Source organism: Rhodnius prolixus, unplaced genomic scaffold, assembly GCF_049639745.1.
Source record: "Rhodnius prolixus isolate KJV_2025 unplaced genomic scaffold, Rpr scaffold_5, whole genome shotgun sequence".
Classification (NCBI taxonomy): Eukaryota; Metazoa; Arthropoda; class Insecta; order Hemiptera; family Reduviidae; genus Rhodnius; species Rhodnius prolixus.
Window position 1 is genome coordinate 18,580,259 of NW_027411624.1, and position 16,446 is coordinate 18,596,704.

Genomic DNA, 16,446 nt, shown 5'->3' on the forward strand with positions numbered 1-16,446 from the left:
TCATAAATATATTATATATAATTTCAAAATATTTAACGGAAAAATAGGGTTTATTTTATAACATATAAAATACAACGATTCTGTTAAAAGTTTAAACTAAATTTTCGAGCGTTTGCTTCTAAACAAACAAGCGTCTATAAATCTTTTTAATTCATTTCTTAAATTAAATATGAATTATATTCATAACCCATCATGTCAATTACAATGAAAAAATAAAAAATTAACTTGAATAACATTCCAATTTTATTAAACAGCAATGTGAATGCAATGTCGAATTGGAATGAAACCATTTTCAAAAAGTACTTTTATATTTCATTGTACATATGACACATTGAGAAAGGTAATAAGGTAATAATTGCACTGTATCAATTACCTCAACTGTCACTTTTCGTACTAACAGGAACTGTCTTACAAGAAAAAAAAGCAGATGAACTTTTTAAATTCCACTAAATAAAAAGAAGAAAACTCATACTGCTGAAATCACTGATAAGAAATTCTGCTCAAAAAGACCTATAGGAAAACCAAAAATCTCATTAAAAATGTACAAGATTTAATAAAATACAGAACTTTTCTTATCTTTTTTCAATAGACATCAACAAATAACTGAAAAGGTGTTTTGAGCCTTTCACAAAAGAAATAGCATTTACAACATTATGTAAAGAATAAAAAGCCTTCCTATAGATAGCACTAAAAATTGTTAATTATATTTTAAATTTAAAACAAATAAGAAAATTTTCTTAGCAGAAATCCAACAGAAGATAATTTCAATTCAGATATAAAATATCCTACCTTTTTGAACAAGTATAGATATTTTCTACATAAATAGTTAAACATCATAGAGTAATTCGCTATTAAGCATGATATTAAACATGCTATTAAGGCGAAAAAACATTCAGTCACTTAAAAATTAAGTAAGAAAATAGAAGAACTAAATTATGCTTGGGCCCAATAAATGTCTTGCTCTTGCTATAACAATCCTCCATTAAATAGCAAATCACTGTTTATTGTGACTGCTTTCAAAATAATATTTTCTTTATGTAACATCAATTAAAAAATATACAACCTTAAACTAGAAAATTACTTCTTTCTATAGGCTTTCTAAAATAAGATCTTGAATCCTTTCACATTATGTAAATGATTTTATATTTAGAGTAGCCATCATGCGATGACCGGTTGCTTTAATCACATCTGATAGATGTGTGGAATGTGCTCCGGTATTTCTACATTCTGCCGTTGCATACTGTTGTGCATCAGCAGGAACTATTCTGCTGAACACATCACATGGAACACTTGCTGCAATAGCTGCAATCACTTCTACATTAAAAAAAAAAAAAAAAAAAAAAAAAAAAAATATATTGATACAAATCTAGTTTTCTGAGCTGGTTCTTTGTTTTTCATTTACTAGATCAACTATACACTAACCATCTAAAATTTGAGAATATACTTTTTCTTCCTTTTCGCCAGCTTCTTCTTCGTCTGCTTTAGATTGTAATGTGGCGATTATATGTTTTAATTCTGGCTCACTTTTCAAGACATCCTTTATGTAACATTAGTTTTAATAAAAGAAAATAAAAATAAAAAGTTACTAGTAGCAAAAGAAAGTAGGCAATGCTAAGAGTTCAACTGCTCTTATATTCCTAGCAGTCAGCAGTAGTCAGTCTGATAATGGACAGAGTTGACTCTATCTCTACAGAATAAGATCACAAAAGGCAATACCCTAAGGAGATTCGAACTACCTAAGTCCCCACATGTTTAACCTTCATTTAAAACAAAAACAAAAAATCATTTTTTAAGAAAAAAACAATATTTTCATACTTACTTTGGTATATTGAGGCAAAACATTAGGATGATCTCTGGCCAATAGTTCCACAGCTTTTTCAGGCTGAGATAATATCAACAAGCTGTAGCCCAAATCACCAGCGACAAATTCCTCAACAAACTGGACCATCTCAGATAAAGATGAACCTTCTAGCCAACCGGTGCAGAGAAGGCACTGAGATTCAATTTTATTTTATTACGATCAAAATTTTTTTTTTAGAAAACAACCTAAAATTAAGGTAATAACCTGCAGTTTGAGCAATCCAATATGTTGTGAATTTTCCCTTTCACCAAAAGATAATGGAGGCAACATATCGAGATATTTGTATCTTTTACCTCCGAAGAAATTTTTAGCTTCCTCCCAAGTTTCTTCTTGTTCCTTAATGAATCGATCATTTCTGATGAGATCACTCAATAAAGATCTCATTAGGATCTAATAAAAATATAGTCATTGTGATGATTAGATAACAATAATTGAGAAAGACAGTTAAGCCAAAGTTTTGGTGCAAGATATTTGACGAATTCATAATGTGATTTCATACCTTCAACGCATCTGAAGCAGATAGGTCACAATCTCTGTTTGGATTCCAGCTATTGTCATTTTGTATCCAACTGTTAAAAATACCCTCCAAAAATCTCTGTAAAACAGCTGCTATACCGCTAGTACTTGTGCACATCCTTGCGGGTAAATAAGTCAGGAAAACCTGAAATAAATTAATAATAAGTTTTATTTCTTTTAGTTACACTAAAAAAAAAAAGAAAAAAGAATCATTTAATTAGAAAAATACTAAATTTAAACAGGCACTGCTGTATCCTATTTTATTTTTCATCATTAACGCAAGTCGACGTCTTACACCAATGGGAGTCGATACCTTGTCAGTGCTTTGTAGCCGACGGACATCGTTATTTCTTAGAACCAACAATGGCGAACGAAATTTATAAATCCATAGTTTTTGTCAATTATTTTTAAGTGAAGTGAAATATTAATCATATAGTCCGTAATGGATTTTATAGAGTACCACTAAAAAGTTAAGTCGCATTTTTGGCAGAAGGCAAAGTGAAATAACCAGCAACTAAAAATGGTAAAAGTCCGAAATATGTCGAAATAAAAAATATGAATATAAAAAGCAAGCACGCTTTAGCAGTAAATTTATTTAATTTCTTTATATTATCCTCAAATTATATTTTTTTACTAATAATTTCCTTCAAGTTTTATACCCGCATGAATCATTCACTCCTTAACAAAAATTTAACAGTCTAAAAAGTTAGGTATAAGGGTTTATTAAATGACAAAAGGTACACAAATCAGTAAGTACCAAACATTTCATTCATACTTCAGTTCATAATTTATATAAAAACGTTAAAATAAGCATGTGTTCGACATTTCATTACAATTGATATCATTTAAACAATTTTACTGCATTAAATTTTCATTAATATTGTTTAGAATTTATAAGATGCCACAGACCTTTATACTTTATTTTCATATACAAAATATTTGTTCAGTAAAGTGTAGCACCGATTTAACTTAGATTGATTGTAATAAAAAGTATTCAACTACTCATGCATATGTTTTTAAAAAGGTAACCAAAAAATAATAATTATGACGTCAATTATTAAATAAATAAATAAAAATGCTGATACCAACATACATGGCCAACAATCTTTCCTAAACTTCAGATTTAAGTTTTCTTACATTGTAATTTACTGACATTTTAACCCTCAATTTAGCTCAAATATAGGGAACTTTTATCACTATATTGAAATTTTCGTATGTTGTATCTTACCTTTCGTAAGTCGTGGTTCTACTTTATAAGAAAACTTAACTACATATGTAGGTAATGGCTAGAAAAAGTCGTGTGAGTGTGCTCATAAGGATTTTTCTCAAATAGTTCCATTAGAATGCATTGTGAAATTTTAGGTAACTACTATTCGGAAATAATTCTAGCTTACAAGAAAATCTAACTGTGCACACATAAGCAAAAAAAAAAGGCGAGTGAACATGCACATTTGATGTCAAATATTAAATAAGTAATTAAGTTAAGAACCTTAGTCAACTGAGCCGAAAATTGCCGACAATAACCGATCACATTCGGGTTGTACAACAATGTATTTAAACTTGGTATAATTTACCTCACTAATAGTTCTATAACTTTTATAAAAACATTTTCTCTGAAATACTTCGATTGAGGGTCCTTTTGGGGGAGGGGGTAGTTAGGCTGTTCGGTAGAATGCCAGTTCATTGTATTATATGGACTTACTCTTTACGGTACGCTACTCTTTACTGAACCAATAATTTTTCTTTTCTAGAAAATAAATGATTAAGGGGTTCCAAAAATTCGCAGTCACATGCAAACCAAATTAGAAATTTACAATTTAGGGGGAAACCCCAAAACAAACAAAATCAAAAAAGATATTAGCACTTCAATAATACGAGAATGATCCTTTTTAACCTGTAAAATATGCTGCAAATGAAGTGTTTGCTCTTTGACAACTAATAATGTTAAAGTTTCTGCCATGGCTATGGGTTTCTTTTCTATCAATAGAACTGAAAGATCAGACAGTGTCACTCCTTCCCAATCATCAGCAGTAACTTGATTCTTCTAAAAATATTAAATAATCTATTATACTATAATTAATTTCATACTGTGTTTTAATTACGAATAGATCTTACATTTCTGGTATTGTCAAACAGAAGAGGCCAATGTTCAATGAGTAAGGCAACCATGTTAGAAGTGGAATCAGTACACAAGGAGAGGGCATTCTCTGCGTCTGAATTTTTGCCCTTAGAAGAGAATAAAACAGTCATAGCTAGACAATCTAATGCAGATATCTTTTGTGAACTGTAATATACAAAATTATTCTTCAAGTAACTTTTAACAATTGTAAACTTTCAACTATACTATTTGATACTATATATTCACCTATTCTTATTCACATGTTCCGTAATTATTTTTATTGTTTTATCTCTCGAAAATTGTCTCAATAAAGGTGATTGCAACACCAATGAAGAAAGGAGGCATCCACCATCCTCAATGGTAACACAAGACGTAAGATGCTGTAAAGCGCTTAAAGCAGCAGCAGATAGTTTTCTTGAATCATCTCCACATTTTACAATCCACGTTCTCAAATAATAAGTTAAACCTGGTGCAGAATCTAAGAGAACTTCGCACTATAGAATTTAACAAAATATTGAGTTAGATAATCTTGTAATGTACTAAAATTTATAATAAAACACTATAACAGAATTTACTTGATTAGCTTCCTGTTCGAAACGCTTTAATCGTTCCATTAATTGCGTTGGTTCAAGTCCAGCAAGTTGACTATATTCATAGCCTAGGATCCATTCTGCTTCAGTATTTCTTGTAAGATAGTATTCAGATAATAATGCACAAGATTCCCTATACAATTCAGAATCACATGGTTCCATCAGTTGATTTTCCCAATGAACATTATCGGTTACGCTTATAGCAGTTCGTAACACAGAATGCGCTTCTGATAACAACTGACAATATACGAATGGTGATGTGAAGGTGTGTAATGATGCCACAGCCAATAAATCAGTATATACTGTTCCAGTCGATGAAAGACGTAAACTATAAATAGTTTGTATACCACTATCACTAAAACAAAAAATACCACAATGAAATAGGTGCTACTAAGAAACAGTTTTTCAACAATTTTCTGATAATTTGCTTTATTAAATTAAATTAGTGGAAGTACTTATATATCTACCAGGGTTGGCTGAAAAGTAATGCACACATGCTTGCAGAGCGCGAACGAAAAGCTTCAATAAGCTCGTGAGGTGGCATTTGGAAGTCACATTTCCCCTTATTACGTATGCTCAGTTTGAACTTGCTGCGTTCAGCCTGTGTATTTTTAGACGCTGAAGTATGGACACGTGAACTGGTGCTATGTCACTGCGAGATAAACAGCGTGCTGTTATCGTCTTTCTTTTGAATATTGTGACAGGGGACGAATCATGGTTCCATCATTACGACCCAGAAGAGAAAAGGCAGAGCACTGAATATCGACAAGCGTTTTCTCCTCCGCCGAAAAAAATCAAAACACAACCGTCCGCGAAAATATTCTTCTGACCGTGTTTTGGGATGCTCATCAAGTTTATATGACCGATTTTCTGGAACCAGGAGCAACGGTAAATTCTTCTCGGTACTTATAGACTCTAAGAAACCTCGGCGTCGAGTCTGTCGTGTTAGAGGCAGCTTGGCACCAATAATCATGCGACAGTTTGAACCAATTCCACACCCTCCTTATTCCCCGGATCTCAAGATCCTCTACTCAAGAGAGACCTCAAGGGTAATCACTACTCCTCAGACGATGAGGTGAAGGTAGCTGTCAATTCCTGGATTCAAGAAAAGTCAAAAGAATTCTTCAGAGACGGAATGGAAAAACTTGTTTCACGTTGGGAGAAATGTACTAGCGTTAATGGTGACTTCATTGAAAAGTAATACATAATTGTGAAGCTTAAGAATTGTACTTTAATATACTTTTTGACCAAACTTAATAACACTTTTCTTTCCCCCTCTCCTAGCACGTGTGCATTACTTTTCAGCCAACCCTTGTATCTAAGACCATAGATGCTGTCGCGTTTTAAATAATCTTTAAAAAATATTAAATGTGAATCAAAAGAGATAATTACTTACTTAGAATTAGAATCAGACGAAGATGAGAAAATTATGATGAAAGATTTGGTTAAAAATAAATTGACTACGCCGAAAAATGGTCTCAGTCCTATCTGACAAACAGGTTCAGTGGTGGACGGACAGACGGCCTGAAAAAAAAAAAATTTAATTCTTTTTTGTATTTCGTGATATGTGTATGTATGTACCACGAAAGCTTCACCCGAAAATATTTGGAAACCTACACTAATACATAAATATATATATAATTACCTCTTGGCGATCCTCTTCAATGGCATGGATACTTCTTAAAGTGTAGGTTTCCAAACCAGTTTGAGTCACAGCATGCAGAAGATAAGGTTGAAGAATAATATGTTTTACTAGAGATGTAAAATTATACTCGGAAATGCACTTTCCAACACTTGTCTAGCAAACATAACACAGGTTTATTTAACAACAATTAAACCAAACTAAATAAATTTAGAAAAATAAAGGTCCGTACTTTATAGTTGAAATTATTAAAAGTTGAAATTAAAGAATATACTCACCACTAGTCCGTCTTCAACAGGAAAGTGATACATGAAGCCCTGTAGTCGAGTACAAACTAGGCAGTTAAACGCTACAAGTGTATTATATGCATGTGACCTGAGGCGAGGGCAGCTTGATTCTGAGATTTTGAGAGAAAAAGTAAATAATCATTTCAAAAGCTTAAAATGTAAACACAAAAATTACGCGAATAGAAATACTGCGAATAAAACTTTCATAGCTCTCTCTCAGAGCTATTTTCAAAATTCTAATTGGAAACGTGAAAAACCTCAATTTAGTATAAAATGAAATAATTTTTTTAGAAAATCGACCAAGCCGCTTCAAGAAAGGGACAGGATAAACCATACTAAGGCAATGTAAATGTTACTGTATTTATTTTAAATAATAATGAAGTTTATGCAAAAAAATCTAGTGAGCAGTCACACAACTTTTTGTTATTTTCACTGTTAAATTGGAATAGAAAATAATAATAATATATTTTTTTCTAGTAACAATAAATATTTGTGAAGGGGAGAGATTTGTCAACAGCTTAACCGTTAAGAAAACTTGTAAGGTACAATTAAATGTAAGAGATAGTCATAAGAAAATTACATTAACTACAGCAAGAGAGAGTGTGGGTACTTCATATCTAATATTTGTACATCTTTATGCAGTAAGAGTACAAATATAATGCGGACGATAAATAAACATTTAATCCAAACTTAATAATTTAGAAAAAATTAAAATTAAATGCAAACCTTGTTTGGAAGACTGAAAAGCAGAAATCTTATACAAAGGTCTAAGAGCCACACATACTATGGCATCTTTGGCTCTTTCACCTTCAGCATCCCATAATTCTAACTGTAATAGGCTCTCGATCATAGAGGTCATTTGTTCGGCCCAAGGCTATTGAATTGGAAAATTAAAACATTAAAAACAAAAACAAAAAATGGGAGATTATTGATGAACTTTTAAATATATTCTCTTAATATTATGAATGTTCCATTCCATAAATGTGTCAACTTACCTCATTTACCGGTATCTCTTTAATATTTACAGTCATTGCTACAGATGCTGGAGGTTTAAAAGGTGGTACTCTTAATTCTGGATAATTGTTTCGTAAACTACACCTGATAGAAGATAAAGTTGACAATATACTACTACTACTGCTAATTATTCCTTTGCAAGCTTCACCAAGAAGAGAATCTGCATCTGTATTAATTTTCTCTCCATCTTTATTACAATCATCTGCATAGTGGAATAAATGTCAAATAATTTTTAAGTAATAATTATTTTAACTAATAATTTTTTTAAAAAAATGAGGAAATAATGTATTTAAATAAAAACACTCACTTCCATTCTTTCTAGGCGAAGAACTTGCCGAAGAAGAAGCGGTCGTGGTCCAGTCGGTAGGACGAGCAAATCCCTTATTTATCCTAAATACGTGCAAACTATCCGAATTAGATGCTGCTACCAAATCTTCACATATTGACAATCGTGTAGGAGAATAACTGAGCTCTAAAGTAACTGGCCATGTTTCGAAGTCTATGAATTTTAAACGAGAAATATCATGCGTTCGAGTAACTCTTTGATAGAGACATAGCGTACGATGGCTACATACAAGTATGTTACCACTTTCCTGAATCAAGTAATGAATTACTTACTTTTATTTAAAAAAAAATGGAGCATCATAAATAAAAGCGCTATTAAATCTTACTTGTGAACATGCTATAGCAGTGATCTGTTGGAATCTACTAGGAAGTTCAATCAGCTCCATGATATCACCTCCAATTTGTGAACTACTCGGGGTAACTCTCCCGGCAATTCTCGCACGCATACCTCTAGAATCACATTTCTCCCAATTTGTGTACACTCTTGTAAAAGATGGGAGAACATCTTTTTCTTTGTCATTTCCATGCGCCCCGGTACGTTTATACTCCACAGTAGCGACATAATTTCCTGTAAAGAAAAGATATGTAAAAGTAAATGGATCTCTACCATTTGAATGATTTAGTGTAAAGAAAATGATTGCCCTCTCACAAAAAATAATTGTATCTTATTTTATTTTATTTAATTATTTATTTATTATATTTTATTTAATTTTAATTTGTTAATCTAAAAAAAAAAGGTAATTATCATTACCACTGGATTTTAACAGATCTACAAGAAAAATATGCCAACGATCAAGTAATGAATTAATAATGCCTCAATGCTCCTCATCTTTCTTTTTATTTATCCAACGAGTGAACTAAACAAGAACTTAATAAAAAAGGTAGTAATAAAAAATAAATAAATTAGTATAAGCGCCAATGGAGAATCCACTAAGCAGTTTTTTTTTAAAATCATCCAGTCGCTTCATGAGGTTTAGCATTTACAAGGTTTTCAAATATCCATTCAAAACTTAGATCTTCAAATGCACACTTTACTTGTACATTATGTTAATGGCTGCCAATTTCTAAAACTTTGAAATGAAGTAGACTGTATTGACAACTATGTGCTGGCTGTAAATTTGTCTTTTAAATCAAATATGTTTATCCACCTCGCCTACTGTACCTTGTCAGTAGTTCCAAATACATTCCAACCAGAAAGTAAAGGCAATACTATTGTCACCCTTCAAAGTTACCGATGGAGTGTGCCAAAAGTAACAGAGATGAAATGCAACAGTAGATATTTTTTTTAAGAAGACTTTTCCTGTACATTACTTAATATCTCCGTAAAGCATTAAGCACTTCACAAAGTAGCTTTTAGGAAGAAAATAAGGCTAACAATATATTCATCCAAAGATAGGTATATTGCAAAAATCTTTTGTATGATTCTATCGGGAATAATTGAAGCGCTCATCAATCATTTTTAAGTTCCTCCATTTTCTTTATTTTTTTTCTTCAGTAATTTTCAGGCTTACAAAACAATTTTCTTTTAAGAGCATAACCTTTAAATACCCAGGTCTTATATTCTTTGACTTAAATATGTACCATACGAGATACCTATTTCGCAGTAGGTATATGTATTCCAGTATAAATTATTTCCGCCGTCTTATTCTAACGCATTTTTATTGTACCAAAAATATAACCTGATGTCTGTAATAATAGGCCGAGAACATAAAAAAAAGTTCTTCTTTTTTTTCTTTTTTTTTTATTGAACAAATATAATACAAAACAGTTTTAATACATTTGTATCAGATAAACTGAAATCTGTACAATAAAAATGCTAATATTTAAAAAATATAATTAGTGTTGAATACATATTTTTTATTTTAGTTAAACCGGAGAAACAATGAAAGTTTCATTTTTCCTTTCATAAGTACCAAGACGTTACTATCAAATTAAATTCTAGTAGCAACAGAAACATCAATTAATCAACTTTTTATTTATCCCTAACTTCACTTACAATCTTATCAGATTGAAAATCAGAACCGTCGTCGCTTGCTGAATCCGATATATCTGGTTCAGTTGCAGATTTCATTAAATAGTCTTCCATTGAGGTCATAAACAGGCAGCTAGAAAATTCTGGCCAATTTACAAATTCTAAAAATACCTGTAAGATTTCATCTGTTGTAAGATCACCAAATTCTGAAAAAGCACTTATTCCTATCGAGATCAATCTTGGACCACAATCAGGTATCCATTTTTCTAAGGCAGGCAATACTCTTTGTCTTTTTCCGCGGATGGCAGTCTTACAAAAGTACCAAAGAGGTTTCATTAATTCAGGAGGTATTATTTTATATAGATCTTTTTTTGGTTCTGCCTTCAATAAATAAAATTTATTTGGATCCAGCCCATAATTAGTCAATGTTTTTGTCGTTTTTGTTTTTTTTATAGTCCAAGGTAACAAGGCTTTCTGGTCCACTTCCATTAAACATTGCCACTTGAAGAATATGTTAAATAATGTTTCAAATCCTCGATTAGGTTTACATATACGGGCATAAAGGCTTGGAGAAATCAGTATATACAATTCGGGTCGCCCAAATGTTGTAATACCATAATTAAACACTATGCTGATTACAACTGAATGAAGAAAATGAGGAGTTGGTAAAGTACCTACGATCTTTACACAAGGGTCTTCATTCCATTCTTTAACAATTACATCTTCCATTAAACCTTTTAATCTACTATCACCTTTATCCAAAAAACTTGTTTTCCACAAATCTAAAATATTTGTGTTATACATTTTTACACGTCCAACATGCTGCTCACACACTAGCAGCATCTTCTTCCTAAAAAAAGGATCATTTTCAAAGATACAAATTTTAGGTAAATCTCGTTTATCTATCTTCAGGAGTTCTTTTGTGATTAACCCTAAACCTGGATTTGCCTCAAAAACAGGTTCGGAGGTTTTAATTAAATTAGGCTTAATAGTTTCAATAATCTTTTCTGCAACTAATTCATCGGCCAAAATCATCTTGTGGGGTACTCGCACTTTTCTATCAAGAAATTTCCAATTCATATATTGAAGATTATTCTGAAGAAAAGTTGTTTTAGAATAATGTTTCAATATTTCAGTTGCTTGCTTGGACACTTTTGCAGAAGTCTGATCAGCTATATTTCTTGCATATTTGATAAATGTAATGGGTGTTGATTTACACTCACAACGTCTTGATAAAACCACTTTCTTATAGGACAATCTTTTTATGAAATCCATGACCTAATTTCTTACTTGAATTTAAAAAATAAATAAATATGTTTAATCCTTATGTTTTGTGTACCTGCTGTACAATAATTCAGGAAAGTTACACTGTCAACTGTGGGGAAAGTCAGTACTGTTTTTCCATCAGCAGAAAGATCTCTGACTTCAATGGTATGATGCGGTAAAGCAATCAATAATCTGAAATACAAAATTATTCTGTTAGTTAATTGAGGCCTTCATGAATGGGGATAGTCTGAATAAAGACAAATATAATGAAAATTAACTTCTGATTGCTTGAAAACATTTAATTATAAATATTAATTTGTAAGATAAACCTGGAAATAAGAAAAAACATATAACTTTTAATATTAACAAACCATAATGTAAGTTATCTACCTGTCAGGAGGAGCAGTAGTAACAGCTAAAGGTTCTTCACATGTTTGAACAAGCTGGCAATCGAAGTGATGGGCCGATATTACTCGCACCATTCTCCTGACATTTAATACATATTAAGAATTATATATCAGCCAATATATCAGCATCCAACCATGGTAAAAAACTATGATAAACCAACAAAGAAACATTCAAATAAATTACTTTACCAGCTCAATTTTGCATGATTGCATGTGTTAGCCCAGTGCAATTATAATAAGCAGCCAAAAATTCACTATTAAAGAAACTGATTCAATTTTATAAGACTGAGAGCCGAAATTAGCAAATTGCAAACGCAGTGAAAACTTAAGGTCTCTACAGTTTATGCCAAATGACTAGATAATAAATTGCACTAACATCGTACGCAGTCGCAAGGCGGACTGAGAAAATTTACAAAGAAAATTTTGAATCATGACCAATGTTACTAATAATCAGAATAAAGCTTTTGATTAAACCTTTGTTAAAAATATAGTAATAATAAGAGGTTAATAATATTGATTGTTGTCCAGGAATAGTGACCGAACTGTTTCAGAGATCTTGTCAATTACAATGCTTGTTAAGTATTGAATGTACAAGACCTACAACGAGAATAAACTGGCCCCTTTTTTTAGGGAAAAACCTATTAAACTAACTCACTTCAGTACTGTTTGAACTTTCTAAGACGCCCTGCCTCAGTAGCCTGCCATCCTGTCATGTCAACACAAGATAACCACAACCCATATTTTTAAAGTATCGATTTCATTGGCACGATTCTTCCATCGAAGTTTTATCGAAGAATGCATTGGTATCAGTTCTTATATAAAAATCTTCCTTAAGTTTAAAATTATAATTCAAAATAATCAGTACCGGGAATTTAATTTTATAATCACTAGTAGTAAAAATAATTGAGAGGGGAAAAATTGGCACTATCAATTTTCTTGCATTTACAGCGTGGTTTTAATTAATCTGATGGAAAAATACATGGATTCCTTTAATCCCAACTTGCAAACCAGGCATCGAAGTATTTTTTTCTTAAAAAACTCTATTTTTTTAGATTTTTCCCCCAAACTTGAGCTATTGACTATGCCTTCTATGATTCTAGAGATCATGCTCAATGTTATACTGTGGAATGAGTATACTTTGAAATGCAGCTTATATGAAGCGGTTCTCCACTAAAATCAATCAAAATTGTTCAAATGAAATGTGTTAAACTTAGTTTATCCCACCAAGCTTAAATTAATTGGCAAAGTACGAAATAAGTCAGTATAATTACAACTTAGTGGTTTAAATATGGAGAGAAAACTAAACCACTACTATTGCTTTTTTAGGGTTGAACTTTGGCGAACTCTTGTTTTGAAACAAACTTTTATATTAAAACAAACTCGAAGCTCAAACTGTATTCAAATGCGATTAGTCTCTCGCACCACTAGATCGAGCGGCCGATACCTTGGTCGGTAGTCTACTCCAATCCGTTTGGCTCTTCCTCTACCTACTTCGGCGCTAAAATTTTCATAACGCAATAAATTGTCAACTTGCCAATTATTTCTCTGGATTATCAGAAAAAAAGTAGTTACAAAACTTAAATAGAAAAAAACTATTGTTACCAAATAACATATATTTTTTTAAACATTAAATAAGAAAAAAAAAATATTAGATACAATCAATTTATGAATTATATGAACCTTATAAAGTTTGATAAGTTTAAATTAATTATAAGTCATATATCGTGGAGTAGCAGAAAACTTGGCGTACGATTTTATGACTTTGTTGACAGCTTCCAGAAAATCTTTTTCAGTAGCCACTTTTCGTCGAGCTCTTATAGCAAACATACCAGCCTCAGTACAAACAGATCTTATTTCAGCACCTGAATAAATAAATCTGCTGCTTTTACAATATTCTTGAAGTTATTAGCCATTATTGTACTAAAATTCCACAGCAAAAGCTACTTACCAGTACTGTTTGGGCATAATCGAGCGAGTAATTCAAAACGTATATCTCTTTCTACAGACATTGATCTAGCGTGTATTTTAAAGATGTGAGTTCTGCCTTCTAAATCTGGCAATCCAAATTCTACTTTTCTATCCAGACGTCCTGGCCTCATGAGTGCAGGATCCAAAGTGTCTGGTCTATTAGTAGCCATCAAAACCTGCAGAATATAAAATTAAAACTAAGATGCGACGAATACAAAAAAGAATATAATATCGTTGCAAATGTTTTGTAATAATTGTTAAATTCAAAGATGAAAACTTGAATAACATATCATATAATTAAATATTTGAATAGGGACAACCTTTATGTTTCCTCTAGGATCGAATCCATCTAATTGATTGATAAGTTCCAACATTGTTCTTTGAACTTCATTATCACCACCGGCTCCGTCATCAAAACGTGCACCACCAATCGCATCTATTTCGTCGAAAAATATTAAACAAGCCTTCTTGCTGCGGGCCATTTCAAAAAGTTCACGAACCATACGAGCACCCTAAATTTTAGATAATAATTTATATTTAAATTTAAACTCTCAACATCTCAGGCCTTTTTCTGTGCCCTGCCAACGACCTCCTGTTATATAAAATTATTTATAATGCCTAAAATTAGGAATATTTTTTGCTTACCTCTCCAACATACTTTTGTACTAATTCAGAACCAATTACTCTAATGAAGCAGGCGTCTGTTCGGTTAGCCACTGCTCTGGCACAAAGTGTTTTACCTGTACCTGGTGGGCCAAAAAGTAAAACTCCTTTGGGAGGCTCAATTCCCAAATTGACGAATTTCTCCGGCTATACCAACGAAAACCGCATTTATTAGAATTTGGATTATACATATATATAATATATATTTTTCAACTTTTATAGAACATACGTGTAAAAGCGGAGTTTCAACGACTTCTCTTAATTTTTCGATTTGTTCCTTACATCCACCTACATCACTGTAAGTAACATCAGGTTTCTCTTCAACTTGCATCATAGTTACAGTTGGATCAATTTTAGGTGGTAATGGGATATGAATTTGGTATTTGTTGCGGTCAACCCTGTAAATAATTACAAATTGAGAATTTACTATAAGGAGAAAATTATTACTTTGTTGTAATTATATAAAATTCGACGCCAATGTTATGAGCGTGATTTTTTTCAGTCAATTTTAATGTTAATCCATTTCTATTCAAAAGTTAAATAATAAATACCAGATAGTTTATTTGTGACAAAAAAGATCTTATAATCAAGCGTCCGGTTCTAAACCATTTTTAGAAATTATGCTTATAACTTACGAAAATTTCAAGCAAACTAAAATGAATTTTTAGAAGTGACGGCACTATTATCAAACTGTAAATCTATATTTTAAAAAAATAAGCTGATACAATACTATAAAGTTAGGTGAGAAAACCCTCCCAGAAATCTGTAATTTTTTTTACAAGATTCATTCTAGCACCACTGAACGTTTTATATGACTAATGATGGACTAAAAAGTCAGGAAATTCTCAAATGCAAAGTTGTGATGGTGATTGAGATAATTAATGAAAACTAAAGTTTTTTCTATTATTATAACCATGCTTCATAAAATAATACATTAAATCCATACATACCCAACCCTCATGCCTTCTTCAATATCCGTAGGAGCTACTGAATCGGCAAGATCTACCACAAATTTTGCAAACTGTTTCACATTAATGATATACTTTGGATCCTCCGAATCAGCATTAATTATTTTAGTGCATCTTGCAACCTATCACAAATAAAATAAGTCGTATTCTGATTGATACTCGTAAATTTAAGTATAGCATAAAATTGTAACAATTATAATGTGAAGAACAATAACCTGAAGAGGTTGTTCATTTTGTAAAGTTTGCTTATCAGCTGCAAGATCCCACAACGCAGGAGGTGCTAAACCGGTATCTGATTCTTTAATACCTGTTAATTCGTTTACTCTTTTTATAATAGTCTGAATATCATCTTCCACACTTTTTATTCCTTTCGTATATTGACCTTGTCCCTGTGAACATTTCAAATTGTATATAAATTATTGTTCAGTTGATAAACTAGATTCTATTATTGTAAAGTAAGAACATACGTAAGTTTTTAAAAGAGCAATGTCGGCTTCATCCAGAGCTGAAAAAAAGCAAAGCAATGCAATCAAGGTTTTTTTTTTTGCCCATGACTAAATACTAACTTTCTTATTATTATCTCTAAATTTCTTACCTTTGATTTCTTTTTCTTCTTCTTTCTCTTCTTTTGTTTTTCTCATATCATCACCCAAATAGTCTGGCATGATTAACGTTTTTGATGAACGTGCAGTGAAATTTGTTTCCAAACCCAATGAGTCGACCAGTTGCTATTATGTGAAGGTTATCTTCTGTTATACGAGCTGTTACACTATTGTTTCTTTTGACTTAAATAAATTTACTGGTTACTTATTCGTCTATTATTTAATA

At 31.6% G+C, this 16,446-nt stretch overlaps 2 protein-coding genes across 5 annotated transcripts; both read right to left on the reverse strand.

Annotated features, from left to right (window-relative positions):
• Window positions 1-944: 944 nt before the first annotated feature.
• On the reverse strand, window positions 945-12,802 carry LOC141457712 (BLOC-2 complex member HPS3). Of its 4 annotated transcripts, none has more exons than XM_074134925.1 (19): window positions 12,675-12,802; window positions 12,003-12,098; window positions 11,686-11,804; window positions 8,701-8,942; window positions 8,337-8,622; window positions 8,011-8,231; window positions 7,742-7,889; window positions 7,007-7,125; window positions 6,732-6,884; window positions 6,483-6,610; window positions 5,072-5,441; window positions 4,743-4,990; window positions 4,493-4,661; window positions 4,272-4,421; window positions 2,361-2,522; window positions 2,066-2,251; window positions 1,820-1,993; window positions 1,423-1,537; window positions 945-1,314 (listed from the first exon to the last, which is right to left on the reverse strand). In XM_074134925.1, the coding sequence occupies exons 2-19, from the start codon at window positions 12,092-12,094 to the stop codon at window positions 1,127-1,129; spliced, it is 3,270 nt and encodes a 1,089-aa protein (XP_073991026.1). In that variant the 5' UTR covers window positions 12,095-12,098; window positions 12,675-12,802; the 3' UTR covers window positions 945-1,126. The 4 variants fall into 4 exon arrangements, with proteins under 4 accessions (XP_073991026.1, XP_073991028.1, XP_073991029.1 ...); XM_074134927.1 differs by having other exon boundaries at window positions 12,003-12,165; window positions 12,675-12,764; XM_074134928.1 differs by having other exon boundaries at window positions 12,003-12,102; window positions 12,675-12,736.
• An 812-nt stretch (window positions 12,803-13,614) lies between these two features.
• Rpt1 (26S proteasome regulatory subunit Rpt1) lies at window positions 13,615-16,354 on the reverse strand. Its single transcript, XM_074134953.1, has 9 exons — window positions 16,214-16,354; window positions 16,086-16,123; window positions 15,834-16,007; window positions 15,601-15,740; window positions 14,880-15,048; window positions 14,633-14,797; window positions 14,308-14,499; window positions 13,968-14,163; window positions 13,615-13,881 (listed from the first exon to the last, which is right to left on the reverse strand). Exons 1-9 carry the CDS (start codon window positions 16,281-16,283, stop codon window positions 13,724-13,726), a joined length of 1,302 nt encoding a protein of 433 aa, XP_073991054.1. The 5' UTR covers window positions 16,284-16,354; the 3' UTR covers window positions 13,615-13,723.
• Window positions 16,355-16,446: the final 92 nt, after the last annotated feature.

Bases quoted from the DNA above. Each gene is read 5' to 3' on its own strand.
- Rpt1 (XM_074134953.1), bottom strand. From the start codon at position 16,283: ATGCCAGACTATTTGGGTGATGATATGAGAAAAACAAAAGAAGAGAAA. The intron at 15,049-15,600 runs GTATGTATGGAT...AATTATTTACAG, and splicing joins GAAGAAGGCATGAGGGTTGG to GGTTGACCGCAACAAATACC. The intron at 13,882-13,967 runs GTAAGTAGCTTT...TTATTTATTCAG, and splicing joins ATTATGCCCAAACAGTACTG to GTGCTGAAATAAGATCTGTT.
- LOC141457712 (XM_074134925.1), bottom strand. From the start codon at position 12,094: ATGGTGCGAGTAATATCGGCCCATCACTTCGATTGCCAGCTTGTTCAA. The intron at 2,523-4,271 runs GTTAAAAAGGAT...AATTTATTTCAG, and splicing joins ATTTGCAGCATATTTTACAG to GTTTTCCTGACTTATTTACC. The intron at 1,538-1,819 runs GTAAGTATGAAA...TGTTACATAAAG, and splicing joins TTTTGCCTCAATATACCAAA to GATGTCTTGAAAAGTGAGCC.